The sequence below is a fragment of the Hevea brasiliensis genome, chromosome 9 (genome assembly GCF_030052815.1).
Source record: "Hevea brasiliensis isolate MT/VB/25A 57/8 chromosome 9, ASM3005281v1, whole genome shotgun sequence".
Lineage (NCBI taxonomy): Eukaryota > Viridiplantae > Streptophyta > Magnoliopsida > Malpighiales > Euphorbiaceae > Hevea > Hevea brasiliensis.
The window spans coordinates 5,326,787-5,352,579 of NC_079501.1; the positions used below are offsets into that span (position 1 = coordinate 5,326,787).

At 31.3% G+C, this 25,793-nt stretch overlaps 3 protein-coding genes across 5 annotated transcripts; 2 read left to right on the top strand and 1 right to left on the bottom strand.

Moving 5' to 3' along the window:
- Positions 1–2,603: 2,603 nt before the first annotated feature.
- On the bottom strand, positions 2,604–5,198 carry LOC110653396 (two-pore potassium channel 5). Its single transcript, XM_021809005.2, has 2 exons — positions 4,048–5,198; positions 2,604–3,168 (listed from the first exon to the last, which is right to left on the bottom strand). The coding sequence occupies exons 1-2, from the start codon at positions 5,073–5,075 to the stop codon at positions 3,021–3,023; spliced, it is 1,176 nt and encodes a 391-aa protein (XP_021664697.2). The 5' UTR covers positions 5,076–5,198; the 3' UTR covers positions 2,604–3,020.
- Positions 5,199–9,888: 4,690 nt separating this feature from the next.
- Positions 9,889–11,772, top strand: LOC110653395 (acyl transferase 4). Its single transcript, XM_021809004.2, has 2 exons — positions 9,889–10,557; positions 10,753–11,772. The coding sequence occupies exons 1-2, from the start codon at positions 10,147–10,149 to the stop codon at positions 11,599–11,601; spliced, it is 1,260 nt and encodes a 419-aa protein (XP_021664696.2). The 5' UTR covers positions 9,889–10,146; the 3' UTR covers positions 11,602–11,772.
- A 6,317-nt stretch (positions 11,773–18,089) lies between these two features.
- Positions 18,090–24,985, top strand: LOC110653393 (ABC transporter B family member 11). Of its 3 annotated transcripts, none has more exons than XM_021808999.2 (13): positions 18,090–18,428; positions 19,221–19,636; positions 19,931–19,985; positions 20,078–20,253; positions 20,333–20,554; positions 20,635–20,873; positions 20,984–21,509; positions 21,596–21,869; positions 22,315–23,195; positions 23,325–23,591; positions 23,707–23,970; positions 24,058–24,351; positions 24,507–24,985. In XM_021808999.2, exons 2-13 carry the CDS (start codon positions 19,307–19,309, stop codon positions 24,861–24,863), a joined length of 3,885 nt encoding a protein of 1,294 aa, XP_021664691.2. In that variant the 5' UTR covers positions 18,090–18,428; positions 19,221–19,306; the 3' UTR covers positions 24,864–24,985. The 3 variants fall into 3 exon arrangements, with proteins under 3 accessions (XP_021664691.2, XP_021664690.2, XP_058008535.1); XM_021808998.2 differs by having other exon boundaries at positions 19,245–19,636; XM_058152552.1 differs by lacking the exon at positions 18,090–18,428 and adding an exon at positions 18,628–18,846 and having other exon boundaries at positions 19,245–19,636.
- Positions 24,986–25,793: the final 808 nt, after the last annotated feature.

The following is a 25,793-nucleotide window of genomic DNA, read 5'->3' on the forward strand; positions in this document are numbered from 1 at the left end:
GTTAGAGATCCTAAAGTGTTATAAATGCCAATTGGATAAGTAGTACTAAGGATAATAAGTCAACCTTTGGTTGGGTGTCCACTTTAAGTGGAGATTCTGTTTCTTAGGCATCAAAGAAACAAACTTGTATAACTCATTCTACGGTGAAATCCGAATTTATAACTTTGGCTAATGTTGGTAAAGAAGCAGAATGGCTGAGAAACTTGTTATTGGATATTAAGTTGTGGCCACAACCTGTGCCATCTATTTCTTTATATTATGATAGTCAAAATTATGATGGCTAAAGCTTATAGTAAAATATACAATTGAAAGTATATACATATAAGCTTAAGACATGAAAATATAAGACAATTAGTCTCTAATGGTGTTATTACCATGTTATGTTAAATCCTATAATAATCTAGCAAATCCTTTAATAAAAGGGCTCTCGAGAGTTATGATCATAAGTACATGTGCTGATTAGGATTTAGAATATTCCATTAAATTTACTAATGATGGGAACCCTACTTTATAGTATTATTACTAAATAAAGTTTAAAGGGTAACAACAAGTCATTAGTAAATAGTGTAATTAAAGTACTTAATGTAATAAGTTAATGGAATGAGGATGAGTGTTTATACTCTTAATGAAGTTTAAAATTATTACAAAGGAAACTTCACCTATATGGACATAGGAAGTGGTGCCGCTTCAACAAAAGTGAGAATAACTTTTGTAAATATTCATGAAAACAGGAGGTAGCACAAGGCCATATTCGTGCTAAAATTTTGGTGAACTTTTTAAGTTGAACTAATTGATTCGTGTGTGTAGTATTTCCGGTTCTATTTAATAGGAATCTAGGTTTAAGCTAAGGCCACCATGATTTCTTTAGAACTTTGAAATACTTACACTAAGGAAAATTTTAAATCGAAAGATACTTTTCATTATGCATGAAATAATGGGATCTAACAATACAAGCTAAGTGGGGGATTGTTATAAATAGCTTGTATGTTAGACAGTATAGAGAGAAAGAATTCCTATATTGTTAAAATATAAGGGAATGACAAGAGTGAAATATGTATAGAATTATATATATATAATTCAATATATATAATTCTATTATGACACTTGACACGTATATGTGTGAAATAAAATAATTATCATATTGTAATTTTCGTAAATAAATTACGAACAGATGTGTTTATTAACAAGTAGATGTGTTTGTTAATAGGCAGACATGTCAATTCTATACAAACAGTCACAACTGTTTATATAGGTGTCTGTTAATAAACAGACATGTCCGTTCTATACAAAAGTCATAACTGTTTGTATAGGTGTCTGTTAATAAATAGATATGTCTATACAAATAGTCACAACTATTTGTATAGGTATCTTTTAATAAACAGATATATCTATTACACAAATAGTTATATCTATTACACAAATAGTTGTATCTATTGGAGATAGACAGATGTGTCTATCTAGTAAAGGTGCCATGGCTTTTCATTCATTATAAATATGGATGAGTTTTTTCAATCCAGATATATACTACTTCTACTTCTTCTTCTTTTCTTCTAGTATCTCTAAATTCAGTTCATATAAAGAGTTCTTAAGGGAAATCTTTAGGAATTGCCGTTTGCAGATTTCAGGCTTTGTTGTATCCTGGAGGTATATTGACATAATCTTGCAACAATCTAGTGGAGGTAATTAATACATTAAAAACAGTGATTCATCACGCCTCAAAGCCTATTCTATAGCCACTGCCTTAACATCTTTTCATGGATGTCTAAACCCAAAAGGCAAATTTGAAGGTTGACGCCAGATACCATTCGATGGAGTCATAATTGGGAAACACCAAGACACGGAAAAGGAGAGGCACGGTTCCGAAACGGTCGAGTTTTGAGGTAAGGAAAGGGACAGAAATTGGCGTTTTGATGGAACACTTGCGGTCTGGAGATTAGATAAGCCCCCCCTCGGCTGTTGCTCTTGGTTTCTCTCTGCCGGCCTGATAGGATGGACATTGGAAGAGTTGGAGCCGGCTTGTGGTTATCGTTTAGGGTTGTCAATCCAAAGCAGGCCCAATACATTTTGGAAGCTCATCTAGTCAGGTCCAACGTCGAAGTCCAAAGTGACTCTTATACGTTCTCTGGGCCTTCAGGAAGTAGTTGGCCTTTTCTAAGATTCGATCGTGGCGTTATTATTGTCTTTATGTTCTGATTTTATGTTGTATAATTACGATTCCTCTAAATAACTGGTGTACATTTAATTTAATAACGCAAAAATTGGGCTTGTTGTTTTGTGTTCTGGTTGATGATGAAAGCCTGGAAGATTAGAATCAATACTAGCTCTGATTTGTCTAAATCTATACTTCACATGTGCATATCAAGTCTTATTCAGTTCACTTTTCGGAATAAAAGTTTGATCTTTGCACATCTTTATAGTATATAGAATTGCCAATTGATATCTATTTAATATGAGTTTATTGATTTACATTGATTATAATATTTTAATTGTACCCATATCTCTCATTTTTACCTTAAAATTCCTTGATGCTTTTAGAACTTGTCTTGAATTGTAATGATACACTGATGATGCTACCATCAAATAAATTGAAGAGTGGGGTTAAGTTTGGGTTGTATAATCTTCTGGTTGCATTTTGCATTTTCCCCTTGTGAATAGTTCAGTATCAATGCGTAATCACATTGTCAAGTTGTCATACACAATTCAAGGTCCCAGGACACAAGATCTAGATTTTGGGTCATAGGGCTGGAGGATGGATGAGCTCATGAAGGCAACCTTGTGTTTTCATTCCTTTTTTTCTCCTGTCATCATTGTATTATCACCAAGAAGTGACCTCCCATGGCTGTACAGTTCCTCGTGAACCGGCTTGCCATGGCTAATCGGCTACCGTCTTTTGCTAGATAGGACAACAATTGTGCATGTATGCCAGCATTTCTTCTTGCATGAAGATTCTCAGGTTCTTACTTCCCTTTGTCCTCCTCCCAAGCTTCTTCTGTTGAAAAAAATCGTACTAAAATAATTTGTCATAAACGGTTCTCCAAGAGATCAGTTAGGGTTATCTTTCCCAAGTTGTTGGGGTCTAGTTTGCTGAATTGATTGCATATCTGCAATATATCTTTCTCCCCAATCTTTCCCATCTCTTTCAGCTTGTAGATTACATATTCTGATTTGCTGCAGGAAAAGTTTTAAAAGAAAAACATAAATGAACTTTAGTTCAATATAGCTCGATTAGAAATCACAAACATCAACCTCTATTCGACCTTTACTTAAGTTAGCATCCTCAACCTAGACACACTCAAAGTACATGATGGCCAGCGAAGAATTCTCGACTTTCCAAATTCAAAGATACTTAAGCATAAAATAGTTATTTAGGAATCCAAGACTACAAATTCTGACCAATAACTAGTCATTTGAGATCAAACAACAAAGAGAAGCTTGAGGCACAAGTACTAATTCACAATCATCTTCAAATACTATGGATTCGTGGACATCAGGATTATCTCCAATCACTGGCATAGCAGTTGTTGGCAACACAGGTGTGTGCTGGAATTTATCCCAAGTTACGCACGTGCCATGTGGTGGGTTGTTCAATTAAGCATTGCTTTTCTATCATTCAGGTTGCAAGAGGCTCTAAAAATTTCAGCAACTAAAAAGTAGCTGGAAAGCTTGTGACATGATGTGTTCTATCATACAACTTTCTATCTCTGTGTTTCTAGGTCTCCAAGTCTGTAAATAAGCATTTTCATCAGACACAAGCTTCTTACAAATGGCCTCAATTTAACTGCTCAACCAATTCAAACCTTAAAGATGATAAGAATCTGGCCACAGAACTAGAAAGACGAGTTTTAAATTCTGAAATTAATCAACTATTTCTATGATTATTTCTACATACTCTGATACTCGCGTTGTTGCAGCAGCACCAAGTATGTTTAACGGATATCACTAATTCAACAAATTTTCAGCAAATAGTAAAACTAAACAATTGCTGGAACTGGAAATTGCACAACAATTAATCAAGAAAAATTATTAGGGATCAAGACAGAACCGCACCTAATGAAACCATTGTTATTGATATTAGCAGCAAGCAAGTCCTCAACGGTAATCTCCCTATGTAAAACCCACTTGGTGATCCTTCTGTGCCTCTTATCAATCCTAGCCTCTGCCAAGTAAAGAAACGCCCTTGCCACCGCCAGCGTAGAAACCAAAAGCCAAATAGCTGCAAACAGCCTTCCGGGCAGAGTCTTAAAAGCTCTATCACCATAACCAACTGTAGTAACTGACATAACTGCCAAATAGATCGAATCAATCCAATCCAGATCCTCTACAAAGTACAGAACCAACATACCGATTCCAATACACAAAACAACCACGCCAAGTGCCAAACCAACCTTCAATCGTATCCTCATCCTCCCCTTTTCAACATCGACAATGTAATTCCTAGCTGAAAATCCTTGGTGGTGGGCTTTACCCATCTGAATCCCAGCCAAGATCATGCTCTCTTGCAAATCAAGAACATAGTTAACCAACCCACTAAGTAATATGTCTATGAATCCAAAACCTACCAATACAAAGACGCACGCAAAGACTTTTGTTTCAGGTGTCAAAGGAGCGATATCACCATAGCCAATGGTACACATAGTTACTATGCAGAAATAGAGGGCATCGACAACCGGGTGGGTTTCTACACCGGAGAAGTTATCTCTGTTAAAAGAGTAGATAACCACGCCGATAAGTAAATACATAGAAAGCAGGAAAATGGCTTGCCTGATAATGGAGTCGTTGTCAGATTGTGGCTTGGGATCTTGGGTTGATTCTGGTTTCAAGTCTTGCATGACGACCATGGCTGGAGCCGTCTTCGAGCGATGGAGAGAACTCGGTTTCCATCTGTGGTCGGCCGGAGCTCCGGGGCTAGAAGAGGGTTGCTCTTGTGGGTGGTCCTGGATTTCAGGGAATATGAATGGGCCGGAAAGAGACTGAGGGAGAGTGAAAGAGAGATCATGGTGTTCAAGAATGGGTTGGAGCTGGGAGGACTGGGGCTGGGGCCTTGTTTGGGAGGCCAGAAAAGGCTCATTTTCCATCTCAACGAGGAAAAGCGAGTTGTTGTGAACTAGTGGTAGGCAAATGGCCACAGTCTCTCTCTCTCTCTCTCTTCTCTTTTTTAATTTGGTGACTACTGACCGGAGAGGGAGAGCCGTCTAATAGTAAGGTGAGAGGGACCCACAAACCAGGCCGTTCAACTGAAGAAATTGTCGTAGTTCTTGCTCTAGAAACGACGGTGGCGTTGGTGGCTGTGGTTCGTTTTCGCGTGGGTGAAAACTTTTTTTTTAATTATTATTTACTTTATATATTTTAATAAAATTAATTATTCGATTTTTTATTCAAAAAATATATTTTTTAATTTATATATTTTATTTTATTAATTTTTTTATTTTTTATCAATTTTTTCATTACAAAATATCAATAAATTAATATTTAATTTATTTATTTAAAAAAAATTAATTAATTAATTTTATATTTTAAAAAATATTATTTTTTTAGAATAAAAATATTATTATTTGAATTTATATTTTTATTTAAATTATTTAAATATTTTCATTCAATTTTTTATATGTGATTTTTGTATTTCTTATTTTTTGCATATTTTTTTATTGAGTGATGGTAAATAGAGAGAGAATAAGGAAGAAAAAGATGTGGATAGAGGGAAAAAAAAAAGAAATAAGAGAGAATTAAATAAAAATAAGAAGAGATAATTATGATAGTTTATATATAAAAAAATAATTATGTAATTAAATAGTAAATAAAATTAAATTATAAAGATTAATATATTTTTTAAAATATAAGGATAAATTAATTAATTTTATTAAAATATAAAAATTAAATAATAATTTAATTGATAATGATTAATGAAAAAGTTGATAGAAAAATTAAATAATTTAATAAAAGTAAAATATTTAAACTAATAATGTAATTTTTAAAATATAAAATTAAGTAGTTAGTTTCATTAAAATGTAATAATTAAATAATAATTTTTTATAAAAATAATTTTATAATTTAATTTTTTTTAAAATACATCTTTATTTTAAAATATAAAATTAAACATTTTAAAAATATCAAAATATAAAATTTATTGAGAAGGTGATTATATTCTCAAATATTCTCCAATTATATTAAGAAAAAATTTTGAAATTTGATGAAAATAATGTTTCATATAATGCTATTATATAGCATAAAAAGAGGTTTATGTTTTTTCAATGAGTCTGATTATTTAACTCTTAGTTTTTATTTAATAAATTAATATAATAATAATGAAATTTATGAAAGGCTTATCACATATATATGTATATATTAATTTTATTACACAATTAAAAAAATAATTGAATAGTCTTATTTTTTATTTTATAAATGAATGATTAAAATAGAAAGTGGTTAAAAAGAATATTTAAAAAAATATTATATATAGTCAATATTTAACATGGGAGACTTGCATTGTATGCTCCACACCCCTAATTAATAACCGGACGCCGAATTTGTTAGAAAATGAAGGGATATTAATTTTAGTGGTTAGCCCACGCGGATAACGTGGGCGAAAGAAATTCAAGCGCGTGTGGTCGGCGATGAGGTAATGGCAACAGGTACGGAAAAAAGTAATCCGTATATATCTAGATTTAAGCTTTTTTTTTTTAAAAAATAGTAATAAAGATTTCATCCAGACAGGAGATTCCAATTTCCAAACGCCGGAGAGGAGCCTAAAGCTGGAAAAGATTCCAATTGTAGAGAATTTGTTGAATCATTTATCTTTTTTTAACGAAAAGGAATATTTCATTGAGAATGGTCCATTAAACAAAGATTCTGATCGGTGCTTCGGCCTCCCACATTACTTTTTAACTTATATATATATATTGAGTTTATATAAAATAAAAATTTTATTAAAATTATCATAATTTTAATAGTAAAATTAGTATACATGTGTCTTTTAACTATTCAATAAAAAAAAATAATAAACTGTCTGAATAGAGGTGATGTATTTATATTGCTTCTAACTAGTTGGGTGGGCTTGCAACTTTCGCGTCTTATATCGTTTGTAAAGTGTGCGTATGTTGAATTTATATAAAAATAAATATTCTATTAAAATTATCATGATTTTAATGGTAATTCATCTCTATCATTAAACTTATTGTGCATGTGTCTTTCAACTATTCGATAAAAAAAAAAAAAAAACTCCAATCCTTGAGAGAATGGAGCCCTAAGATATATATATATAACAAGCTTAATGCTTGGGAACTTGAAAATAACATCATATATTTGCTTTTCTTCCCCTATTTTATGATTTTTGCACCATTATCATTATATATAAAATTTTACAGGATAAATAATTAAATTTTTTAATGATCTTTCATTATATGCATTTTTAAGCTTTCATTTATATTAATTTTTATTTTTAATTAATTTTATTAATATTTTTTAAATAATTAGTTTAAACTTTATTTTCTTTTAATTAATTAGTTTTTTATTGTTTTTACGCAATAATTGATTAAAATAATGTTTAATGGTAAAAGATGTGAGAAAAATTAAATTTGAAGGTTAAATTGATTTTTTCATGCAGTAAATCTCACACTCAAGTTATGGAAATTAAGAAAATCTCACAATTAAGCCATAAGAAGAAAAATATATAATGTGGAGAAAAAGAGAAGCAAAATATCTCACAAGCTGCCTGGGAGATTGAGGCCAGGCACACAACTAGCCTGAGAGATGGCAAAGAGGCGACCAGCCTGTCTTGAACATGAAGGAGAGGCACACAGACTGGTTAGTAGATGCCATTTTCAATCCTTTTTTAACCGATTAGCTCTTAACACTTAGGAAAAGGGATAAAAAGAGTCAAAATTGGGATTAATTAAGGGTTTTTCATCTAGTGAAGGGGAGAACGTCCTTTGTCCTTCCGAACACCCAAATTCTTACCATTTTTTTATTGAAAAGCAAGGTTGGAAGAGAATGATTTGCGAGGCGAGCTTGAAGAATAAGGAATTAATCTACACTTAATAGAGTTTTTCATTATTTTTTCCCTTATTATTTTAGTTTTATCTTATTCATACTCTTGTTAGATGATTATGAATTTTACTTTGGCTTTGATTTCATTTGCTCTTAGAGTTAATTTTATTCTTAATTTATAATTAATTTACAATCTCATTAAGTTTCAATTGACTAGATATTAGTAAAGTTAACCTATATTTTGATATTTAAATATAATATTTATAAAAATAATAATTACACTGTATTAATTATGCAATTTCGTGCACTTACAGAACATATATCAATTTTGTTTCTTATTTTTCAAAATTAATAATTTTAATTATTACATTATTATCAATGGATGCGTAATTTTGAACATTTTATAATATGGCAATTAAGGATTAAAATGAACTTGAATTTTATAATTTCATACATTAAATGCCATATAATTAAAATATAAAGGATTAAAATATACTAAAAAATTATAATTTTTTAATAAAAATAAATAATTAAAGAGAATAAAATTATTAATCTTAAAATATAAAAAAAGGGTATAATAATTTTTCTAATAATTTACCCAAATTTGATAATTTATATAACCCATATGTAAACTATCCCCTTCCTTTACTTAGAAGGCAACCGAAGGCTGACAAGACATAGGCACACATTGCACATCTTCCTCGAGGACCTTAACCTTGTGAAGGTTATAGTTATTAATTAGATACAAACAAATATGAAAAATTATGCAATATTAGTGTGATAAATAAATAAAAATTAGACACATAAATAAATAAATAAATAAAAGTGAATCTTATAAATAAAAAAACATTTTAAAAAATTATTATATGATTATTTTTTTAATAATTATATTAATTTATGTATTAATTATTAATAATTTATCATTCTGTACATACATCCTGCATAAAATCATTGATTTATTATATAATTACTAATAAATATGAATTTAGGAAAATTTGACAGAAAAAGGAAGGCCAACTAAATGTAGTCGTGGAATAAAAAAAATTTGACAAAAGGGGCAAAAGTTGACTAACTCTAATGAAAAAATCTAGCAAACAGGAAATTTTTTATGATTTGTAAAATTATATCATTAAAAAAAAATCATCATATTTTATTTTATTTTAATTCTTTAAAGAATTTATATGCTAAGAGGTAATATATGACCATAATTAGTATTTTTTTTAACAGAATCATTTTAATTGAAATTCAAAATTAAAGCTTCATTTAGAGAAAAATTTATATTATTTTTATAATTTTTAACCTCTGATTGACGATTTATGTATGCTTTAAGAGAGTAAATTAATTATTAATTTAATTAATATTTATCATTATTTTAAAAATTAAAATTTAATATTAAGAGTATAAAATTAACAATTAATTATTGATTTTTTAACCTCGTATTAAGATGGCTATTTATTAAGTGAAAGGTCGTTGCAACCAATGGCTGATATTTTGTTACGTGATGAAGGGGGACCAAGTGGTCAATTCATGCAGTGACATAATACTCTTTTAGCTCTGTTCTTAATCCATTTGGCTTCCTCCAAAATCATAACAAGCAGACTTGTATTCTGCAATAGCATATGTCATGGCCACTTCCAGGAACTGCAGAATCTGTTGGGGAGCTAATTATAAGTCTTTAGCATCTTAGAATTTCGCCATTTTGGCCTATGTGTTTCCACCATCGATGCCCAATTGCAGAGCAGACATCTGCACTCACAAAGTTAGCTCGAGAAAGAATTTCATAAGCAAACAGGGCCAAATTGTGCGCTCTACATTTGAAGTAGTGGTTGGGAATGAACTTAAAAGCAAAAGAATCAAATGAAAAGTAGCTGCTGACTTCATCTGGGTTTGTATATATAATATAGTTTTCTTTGTAAAGTCATCACATTTCCCTAAAGTTAACGACATATAAATTTTTAAGCATCTGACATATATAATATGAGCAATTCCACTTGCCAAAGCTATCTTCTCTTGCTACCAAATGAAAAGTAGACTTTAAGGTCAAGCATATCATCAATTTGAATTTTAATAAATTAACATCCTTTCTACATCTATGTTGTATATAAAAGGTAATTCTGGTTATGGTGCTTAATATCTCTTATTCATCAACCTTCTTATCCATTCATGGCTTTGTCCATAATCAGAACAAGTCGATGCCTAGTTAGGCCATTTGAGCAGACACCATCAGGCACCCTTGATCTCTCTGTCATTGATAGGTTGCCTGTCCTGAGATGCAATGCTCGGACGCTGCATGTTTTCAGAAATGGCCCTGAAGCAGCAAGAGTTATAAGGGAAGCCTTGTCCAAGGCGTTGGTTCCCTACTACCCTCTTGCGGGGCGTCCCAAGGAGTCCAGCCAGGGTCAGCTTCAAATAGAATGCTCAGGACAAGGTGTATGGTTTGTTGAGGCATCTGCTACTAATAATCTTGAATCTGTCAATTATTTTGATAATGTCACAACAATCCCCTATGATGAGCTCCTTCCTGATTATGTTCCTGAAAATGACAAAGGCATCGAGCCACTTGTCCAAATGCAGGTATACTTTTTGTCAGAGATAAAAATCACTCATTGATTAAAAAAAAAAAAAACCTTAGTTTCTGCCGGGCTTGGATTTATTATACTTTCTGAGGATAAATAACTAAGAACCAACACAGAACTCATTGATCTATTCGATTCTAGCTGAAATCTATGCATTGTTTTTCTTTTTTTTTTTTTTTCTTTCTTTTTCCAGGTTACACAATTTGCATGTGGAGGTTTTGTGATTGGACTTATATTCTGCCACAGTATATGCGATGGCCTTGGAGCTGCACAATTCTTAAACGCAGTTGGGGAGCTAGCTAGAGGTGTTGAGCAGCTTAGCATTTCACCAGTTTGGTGTAGGGATTTTTCTCCAGCACCACCCCAACAAGCGAATGCCACAGCACTGCCACCACCAATGCCGAATTATAGGTTAGAGCATGCCAATATAGACATTTCATTTGATAAAATTGCTCAGCTCAAGAATGAATTTCAAAAGTCAACAGGGAAAACTTGCTCCACGTTCGAAGTTATAGCTGCCACATTCTGGAGAAACCGAACAATTGCAATAAACCTGAAGCAGAACACAAATATGAAGCTTGTTTTCTTCGCGAATTGCCGCCAAGTCTTAGACCTTGCTTTGCCTAAAGGATTCTATGGGAACTGTTTCTTCCCAGTGACGATCACAGTTCCAACTGAGTCACTGGCACAAGCATCAAACATTGAAGTGATAAAACTCATACAAGAATCAAAGGCTAAGCTACCAATAGAATTTGCCAAGTATCTGAAGGGGGAGTATTTGAATGATGGCGAGGATCCATTTGCACCGCCCCTAATCTACAGCACGTTGTTCATATCAGAATGGGGTAGATTGGGATTCAATCAGGTGGATTACGGGTGGGGTCCTCCAGTGCATATTGTTCCAATACAGGGCTCTAGCATCATACCTGTAGGTATTATAGGATTGTTGCCACTGCCTATGAAAGGTATCCGTTTGATGACTTGGTGTGTTGAGGAGGGCCATCGCCAGCAATTCATTAATCAGATAATGAAAGCTACTTGAGTCTTCATGTTCAAGACCCAAAAGAACGGGGAAAAAAAAACTTGGAAGCTTGCTTCCTCCTCTAAGATAACCGTATGGTTCAGTTTACTCCATGATTTCTTGTCAATAATAAGAATGGAATATGTGTGTGATCAAAATAATAAAAAAACACAGAATTGTAAATTTACATAATTTTTTTTTTTCTTGAATTGAGTGATTGAAAAAGTGGAGATTGGAAACCTAGCTCTAACAGGCAAGTGATATGTTGCTGCGAGTCTCTGACTACGAACACAAACAAGTATGGGTTATGGCCTTAGCGTTTGCCAACATGGGCTTCCATCAAAAAGCATGGTGGGGATCAGCCCAAGCCTCATGCTTCTATTTTTATTCATCTCCGTTGGTACATGTTGGTACAACGACACCGTTTTCCGTTTCTAATTCTATTATAGACGTCGCTGCTAAACCACTCGAGTGACAGGTTCGAGACGTCATGCTGCCGTTTATCCAAAGCCCAAAAACAGAGTTTCAAGAAGGCCCATCTCCAGGTGCCTTATCCTTGAGCGAGAGGGGAAAAAATTGTTTGCGAAGATACAGATTTTAGATCAAACCGTCAAAATTATTGCTTGTGGGATTGATATTTCTGATTTTATGCGGACACGAAAGTCTTGATCCCTATCGCATGAGTTACTGAAAAAGAAAAAGTTAATACTTGTTTAGAGCGTCCATTCTGAGCCCTATGTGTCTTGATATCTGAAAAACAACAGTACTTGTGAGGAGGTTGGATGTGATTGTCAGGAATTAATTACAATAGTTGACAAGTTGTGCCATAACAATCACTTAATAAGAAAGAACAGAAAATATTCCCATTTTGAAGGGTATCATCTTTCAACAGACCATTCTAGGCTTCTCTTGTCAACTCGCTTATCGACTTTTGCTCCTTGTTTTGGTGGGAAGGTCCATCATCTGAGGCTCCTGCTCCTTGTGAACTTCAATCAAGCAAATCCGGAAATACTTGTCCAGTCACTCATGACCATAATTCATTTTTTTTTTTTTCTTTCATTTTACATTATCTACACTGAAAAAAAAAATACAAACTATATAAACATAAAGAAATTTTCTATATAATATTTTATTCAAGTCAAACCTAACTTTACTTAAAAATTAATTTAAAGAAAAAAATTTTACACAAATCTTATGTTTAGTATAAAAATTTGGTTCCAAATCAATATAAAACAATATACTTTCTTGGTATACATATCTAAAGTGTGAAGCATAAATATTTACAAATGATCTAACACTAAAGTAAAGAAAACTCTGATATTATATGTGAAAAATAAATAGAATATAAAAAAAATTATGTAAATCTAATATTTAGTGCAAACCTTATTCCAAATTAGGACGATAAAGAATTAAAAATTTTATTTTTGTTGAAAAAAAAGGAAAATTAGGCTGATTAAAATATGACGTCTTTGAAGAAATTTATTAGTTCTTTAGTCACGTAATTAATAAATGAATATCAGTCGAAATGAGGAATATATAAATATATATATATATAGTGGCTTTAATGAATACACGTCGTCTATGTGCATGGATATTTTTTAAAAGAAGGAATAATTTTTTTTTTTTTTTACAATATATAGATATTCTATATAAAAAAAATTAAAAAAATTAATTTTTGTAACTCATTAATTGGTGGATTTATGAAGCTAGTTGACAAGTGATACATGTTGTGCCAAGACAACGCCAAGTGATTCACGAAGTTTAATTTTGCAGTTGGGAAAGGTGCGAAATTCCCAACCTCATTTCATTTGTGGAATTTGTACCACACAAGACAGGATGATGATTCCATGTCCTTGATAGGGAGGGTTCTGCTGTTTTTTCAATGCATATATTTATTCACTGGATGTAAAAGTTTCATACTGTTGCTTAATTGCCAATGCTCCAATTGTCAACGCAAGGAATGGCCAACTAATATCCACGCTAACCAATCTTTTTTTCAATTATTCTTTTGCACCAGGAAATGCACAAATTACAATTTAATCCTGACGTAAAATTATGATTTTTTTTAATTAATTAATAATAATTTATCTAAAAATAAAAAATAAAATATAAATAAGTTTAATACTTTTTTCTTAAACAGTGGAAACGACTGTAGCAATTGGGAGCTCAGTGGCAGCTATAATTTGTAGCATATTGTTGTGGGTGACAGTTATAAAGTAAAGCAGGAAATGGAAATGTTGGTATATGTGGAGGGACCAACCAATTACATTTTCTCCTAAGGTCAGAAAAATGGCAAATCCACTATATGGGACAATGATGCATTGAATATGAGTTTCTTGAGCTTGTGTTCCTACAATTTTTCCCCACCATTCTATACAGTAGGGAAGATTATTTTATGCACAAATCATGTACACAATAACATTAATCATCATTTTTTTTAGGTAATCATCATTTCATTAGCCATCCTTCTTTAATTATATGCTATAATTTTATTCTCTTTGTTCATTTTTATTTATAATTTTCTAAAAATTATTTTCCATAATTATTTATTATTTAAAAAAATTAATAAGTATTTTTTTTTGGAATTTGACTCTAATTTTTACTAAATATAATAATTATTTATATAATTTTCTAAAATTTATCTTAATATTTTTGTGTTTGGATCAATAATTAAATGTTGACTTAATCTCTCAAAGTTAACATTTAAATACTCAAGAGACTATAAATATTAATATAATTAAAAGTTAATTTGATCTTTTTAAATATTTAAACACATTAATGAGAGGTTAAAGTTATAAGGATTTAAATTAAATAAGATTTTAGTATAACTTAAATAATTTAATTTAATTGTTTTTTAAATAGTGGATAGAAGGAGTATTATAAATAAACATTTAATTGTTAAACTATATATTTTTTATTTGCAATAGTGATTTTTTTTAAAAATTATTTCAATTTATTTACTTTTTTAAAAAATTAAAAAAATATTAATTATTTTTTAAACTTTTTTCTTATTTATTATTACCTCAATATATTTATCTCTTTTTTTATATTTTTTTATTTTTATTAAATATAAAAATATTTTAATTAATTATTAATATTTTTTATATGAATGAAATTATTCAATTATTTTCTTTTTTTTTATGGAAAACTTTAAAAAGCACTTGAAATGATACAGATGCAGACAGTGTAATTTTAAAAAATTAACAATACCATATTATATAAAAATAAATCATAAAAAAAATAATTTGAATTTATTATAAACATTATTGTAAAGGAATGAATTTAATAGCATTTAATTAAATATTTATTACAAAATTTAAGTAAAATCAAATAGATGAATTTTACAGTAAATATTTAATATAAAAAATATTTTACTCGTTTTTATATTTAAAAATGAGTTTATATATTTTAATTAACCTTGAAGTATTTGGCAGCATTCATTTTGCCTCTCCATATTCAAAGCGACTTGCTCATCAAATTTTCTGTGTGATCCTGTAACTTGCAGTTGGACTGAATTTATTCCATTTTGGATCCTAATTTAATTAATTAATTAATTGGTCTTTTCATATATTTAATTTTAAAATTATTTAATTAAAATACAGTACAAAAAATTAAAATAATAGCTATAAAAATTAACCACTAAATATACCTACATTTTATTGGTAATCAGAATTTATCGATGAATTATCAATAAAATTTTTTTACTCACAAATTATAGTGTAAGTAATTTTTACCGATAAAAAAATATCATCATTAAATTTATCGATGAATTATTTTATAAGTAAATTAAAATTTTTTTTAGGTAATTTTGTAGGGAATTATATATTTATAAATTACTGACTTTTTACCGATAATACTTTTCGCTGATAATTATCAATGATAATAAATTATTTAAATAATTACCGATGATAAATTTTCCTAGCTAATTTTTATTGTATAATTTTAATTTAATTTTTGACATTTTAATTTAAATTAACTTTTAAATTTAATTTAATTTTTAAATTTAATTTATTTTATTTTACATTTTTAAATTATTATTATTATTTTTAAATTAAATATTAAATATTAATTGTTTTAATTTAAATGTAAAATCATTTTTTAATTTTTTATTTTAAGATTTAAATAACTTAAAAAAAATAACTAGTGAGGCCCAAAGTGAGTTCCACATAGTGGCTATGCCACAATTATCATATGTTAGGGAGTATTTTTCCTTTAATAGAGAATCTAACTCATCTCCTATCATTCATAAACGATATGAAAATTTCACATTTCTTATAATTTATCGATGAATTATCGATAAATAATTTTCGTAGGTAAAATTTTTTAATTTTTTAATTCCTTTTATATTTTATTTTTAGTATTATCGAATATCAACTAAATACAGTTTGTTGGTAATTACGAACGGTAGGTAAAATTTTTTAAGCTTTTAATTTTTTTTTTTATTTTATTTTCAATATTACCGACTAAATACGGTTCATTGGTAATTGCTGATGAAAAAATTTCGTATGTAGCCTTTTTTTTTCCTTTTTAATATTATTAACCAAATACGACTCATTGGTAATTACCGACGATAGATTTTTGTTAGTAATTTATTTTAATAATTTTATTTTTTTCTTAATATTACTGACAAAAATAAGTTTATTGGTAATTACCAATGAAAAAGTTTCGTAGGTAAAATTTTTTAAATTTTTATTTTTTTTTTCATTTTCTTCCTAATATTAACGACTACATACGGTTCGTTGGTAATTACTGATGAAAAAATTTCGTAGATAAGTTTTTATTTATTTTTTATTAATTTTCTTCTTAATATTACCAACCAAATGCAGTTTGTTGATAATTATTGACTATAGATTTTCATAGGTAATTTATTTTAAAAATTTTATTTTCTATTTATTTCTTAATATTAGCGACCAAAAATAAGTTTGTTGATAATTATTGATGTAAAGTTTTTGTAAGTATTTATTTAAAAATTGTATTTTTTATTTTCTTCTTAATATTACCAACTAAATACAAGTTAGTCAATAATTACCAATGAATCTTTTTATTGGTATTTTTTTATTTGATTACTAATTTTACCGTCAATATTATATGCTACTTTTACGTACGAAACTGTGTTATCGGTAAAAGGTCCATCAGTAATTTCGTTAGCACAAATTGATTTGAATTTTATTTCCCATTTTTGTCGGTAAAGCGTCAATGAATAAAATTCTATTATTGATGATTTTCGTAATTATTTTTAAAACTTATTATAGTGATATTATGCTAATTAGCTCAAGTTCAATGGCGTAAATGATATTAATTTTGGAGAGTGAGTATATATTTTCTTTGTATCAGAACTCATAAGTTATGGTCCCTAATTTCATGGCCATCACTTCTTCATAAATCCTATTACCCACTTCAGTATTATACCTTCATCACCCTATCTTGACATTTTTATTTGATTTAGCCTCTGTTTATTTTTGAAAAATATAATTAAAAAAAACTATATATATATATATTAATATTTAAGATATTAAGAAAATAAATTAATGAAAACTATTTTTCAAAAGAAAATTAAGATATTACATATTTCAAAAAATAAAGTCATTTTTTTAATTTTGATAATTTTAATAAATTATAAAAATATTTATATATGTATGATATAAATATATATAATTAATTTAATATTACAATCAAATAATAAAAAATATTTTCAAGCAAAATAAATTTTTAAAAATATTTTTAATTTTTCATGAATCAAACGGAATCACATCTAAAATATAATTTTATTATTTATTTTATTACTATGACAATGATATAAAAGCCGTTAAATCAATTGATTTTTTTTTTTATCTCTTTAGCATGTTAAGTATATATTAATAAATTTTAATTAAATAATACTGAAATAATTATTAAAGTTATAAAAGTTAATACCATTTTGATGCAAATGAATGCATGGTGGAAACATAAAATTGTATTGAAAATGAAAACTCTACCATGGATTTAAACTTCAATAAGTAAGGTGTGGACATTTTTATTTGATAGCAATGCTATAAATGAATTTGACACAATGATTAAGACTTTTACATTTTAATAAAACTTGTCCAACTATGGTCCATAGACTCAATATTCCTCTACCTTATTATATATATATATATATATAAAATTAAATAACACCTCCGTGGGCAGTGGGGACAGAATAAAACCAAAATTATTATAGAAACCGATTACATTATTCTTTTATTAAAAAATAGCAGTTAAAATTATATTTTTTAATGTATAATTATGCAATTTTTTTAAAATTAAAATTTAATTATTTATTTAAAATTAAGCACTGATAATAAATAAAACATAATAGGAGGTAATCAAAAGTTAAATATAATGTTTAATTTGGCTTGGCCTTGTGGTTAAAAGTTATTTTATTTAACTATTAAGTCTCAGACTCAATCCCTTTGTTAAAAAAAAAAAAAATTAAATAAAAACCTGGAAACCCAGGATTTATTAGTCAAAGTCATGATAGATAACTAGTTCAAGAAGCTCTAAAATATATTTCTGCACTCAGAAGTTTTACTTAAGTACTTCAAGAAGATATGTAATTAATGAAATACAATTTTCTGTCCAGAAATACTGGATTTGGCAGCCTCTCTACGGCTTTGACCCATCTGTGTAGGATTCTGGTTGCTGCTATGTTCACTGTTCAAAGTGGTTGGTCACAGTCACTCCCTCCAAAAAATGATTGCAGTTCAGGCAATGGAAACGTCTATATATGATTATAATGTGTCGACACCTCAATTCGTAAATGGTTATCGCTGTGACCCAGATCCCAGAAATTGTTCATCTCAGCTACCCTTTCCTTCTTTCCTTGTCAGGTAAGCAAGTACTACATGCATCTCAGTGGCTTTTTCATTTTTTTTTTTCAACCAACTGCTGTATGAGTTTTGTTCATTCATTCATTTTCTTTTTATTTAGGAGAAATTTGATTGCTCTAATTTTGGATCACAGCGATACCCATTAGATAAAGAACAGAGCTGGTTCAGTACTGCTTGCTCACTTGGCTTCTTTTTAATAAAAGTTCGTTTTTTCTAGTTATTTTAACCATGAGAGAGAAAGAAAAGTAGGAAAAAAGGGCAGAGAGAAACCTCCCCCGTGTCTCTAGACGTATTCTTTGAGCATTCTGCGACGACGGTAGAAATAGAATATACATCAGAGGAGCTTCTTTCCGTGGGATAAAACAAATAAAGAAAGTTTCAGGATAATTTAGCCAGCCTTCTTCTGACTCTTTGTTCTGTTAGTGTTTATTCAGTTATAACCAGAGTTTCCAATGGTGTTCGAATACCGTTTGGCTAGCTTCTTGTTTTTGCAGTATTTAATTATTTATTTCCTTCGTACTGCATACTATCTAATATTAGAACAAGCTATTGATAGATCTTGATTCCTTGGAGTATAAACAAAGTTCCTTTATTTAAATGAAGTTTTGTTGGTTTTTTTTTTTATTTTTTATTTTTTTTTATTTCCCTTTTTGTTTCTTAATGGCAACTTCATTTCATTCGAAGAAAGAGATATGGTTACTCAATTCTATGTTTGGGTTTTATTTGGCTTAAATCTTTTAAAAGCTCATGGTGTTTGTCTGCATTTGTCCCTTTTTTTGTGGCTGATTGCAGCCGCTATTTGTTTGTGCTCTGCAGAAGCAGTATAACAGCTAAGGAGATTATTTGTTCTTGATCTCTTGATTCTTGAGGTTGTTGTTATGGCCGAGGAGAGCAGCCTGAATGATGTTGCAAGAACACAAGAGGCTAGCACATCAAAATCGCATGAAGAGGAGGACGAGAAGAAGCAGAGCATAAATGGGGATTCGCAAGAGACAAAGAAGAGCAAAGAAGACCAGAAAACTAATTCAGTTCCATTTCACAAGCTCTTTTCATTTGCAGATTCCATAGATATCCTGTTGATGATTGTGGGCACAATTGGCGCTGTTGGGAATGGGATTTCTCTGCCACTTATGACGGTATTCCTTGGAGATATGATTGATGCCTTTGGACAAAACAAGAATAAAGATGTGGTACACGTAGTTTCGAAGGTAAACATGTTCAGCACAAGCTTTAAGCATGAGCCTATCTATTTCTAATACAAATTCTTATTTGCACCAAAATAAAAAGGTTTTGAGTATGAGATGATTGTGCATCTTTCTGAAGCTTAACTGGATTTCGTGTTCTAAACTTTAGCAACAAGTTCAAGCATCTATTGATATTGCGGATGGAAGTAAGGTTATGAACATGACGTTGTTACTGATTTGTTACTAAATGGGAAGATATTGAAATATGCTTCTATTTAATGAGAAGATGTTACTAATTTTTTTCTTGGATGATTTTAGGTGTCTCTAAAATTTATTTACTTGGCAGTAGGGACTGCCGTAGCATCATTTCTTCGTAAGTAAATACTCAATAACTATCTTATGTACAGAGAACTGTAATTTATCTGAAGCATGTGGAATAAAGACCTCTGTTTGTTGTTTTTCCAGAGGTGGATTGTTGGATTGTCACAGGGGAGAGACAGGCTGCACGGATAAGGGGTTTGTATTTAAAAAGTATTTTGAGACAAGATGTAGCCTTTTTTGATAAGGAAACAAACACCGGAGAGGTCATTGGTAGAATGTCTGGCGACACTGTTCTTATACAAGATGCTATGGGAGAGAAGGTAGAACTCCTACGGAAGAATTTGATACAACTTTTCCATTTATTCCTACAATTATATGAATCTGACTTCTTTTGTGCAGGTTGGGAAATTTTTACAGCTTTTATCAACATTCGTTGGAGGCTTTGCAGTGGCATTTATCAAGGGATGGCTTCTTACAATTGTCTTGTTATCCTCTATTCCCCTGCTAGTCTTAGCTGGTGCATCCATGTCTATCACTATAGCTAGGATGGCATCCCGTGGACAAAATGCTTATGCAAAAGCTGCAACTGTAGTTGAGCAGACTATTGGCTCAATCAGAACAGTAAGTATACATAGTAGTATTAGACATGCTTGGAAAATAACTTCTAGTAAGAATATGCTCATTGCTTAATTTTAAACCAGGTTTCATCGTTTGCTGGGGAGAAGCAGGCTATAAGTAATTACAAGAAGTTTCTGGTTACAGCTTACAATTCAGGAGTTCATGAGGGCTCTGCTACAGGATTAGGACTTGGAATTGTTATGCTAATTATATTCTGTAGTTATGCTTTGGCGGTATGGTTTGGCGGAAAGATGATACTGGAAAAGGGATACACAGGGGGCATCGTGATTAATGTGATAATTGCTGTGTTGACAGGTTCCTTGTAAGTTCCATTCTGAATAAAAAATACGGGTGAAATAAATGAATATATGCAATGTTTATTCTATGTTGTATCAATTGTTGAAAATTTGAATTCACATATGGACGCTTTAGGTCCTTGGGTCAGGCATCTCCCTGCATGAGTGCATTTGCTGCTGGACAAGCTGCAGCTTATAAAATGTTTGAGACTATCTGCAGAAAGCCAGCGATAGATGCCTATGACACAAAGGGAAAGATATTGGATGACATCTGTGGTGATATAGAGTTGCGGGATATACATTTCCGTTATCCAGCGAGACCAAATGAACAAATATTTAGTGGATTCTCTCTCTCCATTGCAAGTGGCACAACAGCAGCTTTGGTTGGACAAAGTGGAAGCGGGAAGTCAACTGTTATCAGTCTGATAGAGAGATTTTATGATCCACAAGCTGGTGAAGTTCTCATTGATGGCATCAACCTCAAAGAGTTCCAGCTAAAGTGGATTAGGGAAAAAATTGGACTCGTCAGCCAAGAACCTGTGTTGTTTACAGTCAGCATTAGGGATAATATTGCATATGGAAAAGATGGGGCAACGACTGAGGAGATAAGAGCTGCGACTGAACTTGCCAATGCTGCCAAATTCATTGACAAACTACCTCAGGTACTAAGCAGTTTCCCATTAAACAAATTTTTAGTAGTTTTTCTTTATTTTCGGATCATATGGACCTATGAGTTTGCGTCCTGCAGGGACTAGACACCATGGCTGGTGAGCATGGAACTCAGCTATCTGGAGGACAGAAGCAAAGAATTGCAATAGCAAGAGCAATCCTTAAAGATCCAAGGATTTTACTTTTAGATGAAGCCACGAGTGCACTCGATGCAGAATCTGAAATGATAGTTCAGGAGGCATTAGACAGGATTATGGTCAACCGAACAACTGTCATTGTGGCCCATCGTCTGAGTACAATTAGGAATGCTGATGTAATTGCTGTCATCCACAGTGGAAAGATCGTTGAAAAAGGTATCTTACGTTTACACTATGAGCTTACTTTTTGACATATACTGCAATCTCAAATATGCTTGTCTTCTAGTAGTGAAGTTTTTGTTGCCAAATTGGTTTATCTTGTCTTCACATTGTCACGTATCCTCCACAGTTTCAAACTCTGAAATGTATATCGTGTATTTTCATTCATTTTGCGAGTTCTTAATGCAGAGCCAGGATCGTGATTCATTTTCCAAAACTCCTATTTGTTTACTGAAATTTCCATAAAAATTTGAGAATTGTGAGTATATCAACCCTCGTGGATGTTGTGTATTGGGTCACCTTTTTTCTGTACAAATAAATTAGTTGTGAATTTAGAATATTGTCCTGTTTAGGTAGAATATTTATTATTTGTCATGGCTCCAATTTATTCTTGCGATTTTAATCCACAATAATGTAATTTCATTCGTTTTTGTTTGATTAGGCTCCCATTCAGAGCTATTCTCAGATCCTGATGGTGCATACTCTCAACTAATACGGTTACAAGAGTTGAATAAAGATTCAGAACATGTAGCAGAGGACCATAAAAGATCAGATCTTTCTCCTGAATCCTTTAGACAGTCAAGTCAAAGAATTTCACCGCAACGATCCATTAGTCAGGGATCATCTGGAGTAGGAAATAGCAGTCGCCATTCATTCTCAGTCTCATTTGGCTTACCTACAGGAATTAATGTCACTGAAAATTCCCACGAACAATATGACTTTTCTCCACCAAAAGGAAAAACTCCAGAGGTCCCAATCCATAGGCTTGCATATCTTAACAAGCCTGAGATTCCTGTGCTTGCACTAGGAACTATAGCTGCCTGTATCAGCGGTGTTATATTTCCAGTTTTTGGCATACTCCTTTCCAGAGTGATTAAATCATTTTATGAACCACCTCATGAATTAAGAAAGGATACGAAGTTCTGGTCATTTATTTTTATGGTGCTTGGGGTGACATCATTTTTTGCACTTCCGTCACGATTTTACTTCTTTTGTGTGGCTGGAAATAGACTAATTCAACGTATTCGAACGATTTGCTTTGAGAAGGTAGTTCATATGGAGGTTGGTTGGTTTGATGATCCTGAGCACTCAAGTGGTGCAATTGGTGCTAGGCTTTCAGCAGATGCAGCAATAGTTCGAGCTCTGGTTGGAGATGCACTAGCTCAATTGGTCCAAAACATTACATCAGCAGTGGCAGGTCTAGTCATTGCCTTCACTGCAAGTTGGCAATTGGCCTTCATTATTCTTGTACTACTTCCTCTCATAGGAATCAATGGATATGTTCAAGTGAAGTTCCTGAAAGGTTTCAGTGCAGATGCAAAGGTATAAATCTAATCTTGTATTTCATTGGCTTGAGGGAAATATTCTATTCACGGTGCTAGGGTCTCTTTTTAGAATATTACATTTTTCATTTGAAAATATTCATCACAATATAAATCTAAATGTCTGCAGATGATGTACGAGGAAGCAAGCCAAGTTGCAAATGATGCAGTAGGGAGTATAAGAACTGTTGCCTCTTTCTGTGCGGAAGAAAAGGTGATGCAACTATACAAAAAGAAATGTGAAGGCCCTCTGAAGACAGGAGTAAGGCAAGGCCTTATAAGTGGAATAGGATTTGGCGTGTCTTTCTTCTTGATGTTCTCTGTCTATGCAGCCAGTTTCTATGCAGGAGCTCAACTTGTCAAGCATGGAAAAACAACATTCTCAGATGTTTTTCAAGTGGGTACATCTCCCTTATTTCTCTAGTTTTTTTTTTTTTTCCTGAAAGATGTTTAAGGCTTCCTAAACACCAACTATGTTCTAATTATACTGATTTCATGCATCCACTTTGCAGGTTTTCTTTGCTTTAACCATGGCAGCTATTGTAGTTTCTCAATCAAGTTCATTTGCTCCTGATTCCACCAAGGCTAAGAATGCTGCTGCTTCCATATTTTCAATTATTGACCGAAAGTCAAAAATAGATCCAAGTGATGAGTCAGGAATGACACCAGAGAGTGTGAGAGGAGAAATTGAGATTCATCATGTCAGCTTTAAGTATCCATCAAGGTCAGATGTTCAAATTTTCCGAGACCTCAACTTGGTTATTCATTCAGGCAAGGTAATGATTCCTGCTTTATATTCCTTTTATTGCAAATAAGGAGAAGACGACAAAAATGAATTTTCCTGTTTTAATTTCTGCTTTCAGACTATGGCTCTAGTTGGAGAAAGTGGAAGTGGGAAATCAACTGTCATCTCATTGTTACAAAGATTTTATGATCCAGATTCAGGTCATATAACTCTTGACGGAGTTGAAATTCAAAGGCTGCAACTTAAGTGGCTGAGGCAGCAAATGGGGCTTGTGAGCCAAGAACCAGTCTTGTTTAACGATACAATTCGGGCCAATATTGCTTATGGAAAGGGTGGAGATGCAACTGAGGTGGAAATTTTAGCTGCATCAGAAATGGCCAATGCACACAAGTTCATTAGCAGCTTACAGCAGGTTAGAAGAAACATATAATAAGATAGTTAAGCAAGTAACCATCATATAAATTCTAGTAAGGCCTTTGCATAGACAGGAATTGAAATATCATTAATTGATGACTTGTCTTAGATTCTTGCTGCTTATTCTTGTTGTTTTATGACTGTGAAATGCAGGGATATGATACTGTTGTAGGGGAGCGAGGAGTCCAGCTGTCCGGAGGACAGAAACAAAGGGTAGCCATTGCTCGTGCTATAATCAAAAGTCCAAAGATACTGCTATTAGATGAGGCTACAAGTGCTCTAGATGCCGAATCTGAGAGAGTGGTTCAAGATGCATTAGACCGAGCAATTGTGAACAGGACCACAGTCGTTGTAGCCCATCGATTATCAACAATCAAGAGTGCAGATATCATTGCAGTCGTTAAAAATGGAGTTATTGTAGAGAAAGGAAAGCATGAGACTTTGATCAATATCAGTGATGGTTTCTATGCTTCCTTAGTGGCACTGCATATGAGTGCCTCAACTGCCTGAGTTACTAGCATTTTTATTTTTAATATTCCTGTTATAAGAATTTTGGTGAAGGCCAAACCCAAAGCAATCTCTGCATGTGTTTTCTTCTTCTGTGTTCATTTATTGTTATGGAATTTGATACATATATTCTCTCTTAAAAAAAGTAAGTAATACTTTATTTTTTTTAATTATTTTTTTATAAGCCAAAAAAAAAAACTATTTAATACTTAAAAAATTATAACAAAGCTCAAATGTGTCCCCGTATTTTTTTAATATTTAAATAAGTTTAAAATGACCTTTTAGCATCAAAATTGGATCAAAAATTGAATTTTTCTTTTAAAAGAAAAAATTGAAAGAAAATTTTTATTATTGGATTTATCAATTGGAATCGAACCATAGTTGTGGAGACCACGAGATTTCGATTTTGGTCTCCTTGAACCTTGACTTGATTCCAATCTAGTTCAATGTGTTGACCAACCCTAGCCCTAAGGTCATCTTGGATTTATTTGAATATCCTTAAGAACTATGAGGATGAATTTGAATTTTATTCCTAAAAAAAATGTCTAATTCGCTTCCATTTATATTATCAAATACTTGAAAAAAACAATTATATAAATTCGCTTCAGTTTGTATTATACATTAATATCTAATCCGGCCCAAATGTCATCTAAACATAATAATTTTGTTAAATTAATTTTGATTATTTTGTACGATTTTTACAAACTAAGAAAGAACAGAGAGGAATATATGAAAGAGAGAGACATGAGGGGACCTCTCAGCCTTTGGCTATTCATTCTTGCATGTGATTGTAAAATTAAACCTGTAATTGTAATTTAAGCCTGTTTGGTTTAACTAATGAATACAACTGATAACCGTTAGCTGATAGTTATTATTGTTAGTTGTTAGCTAATAGCTGATTTATGTTAAGTGTTTAGCTGTTACTGTTGATAT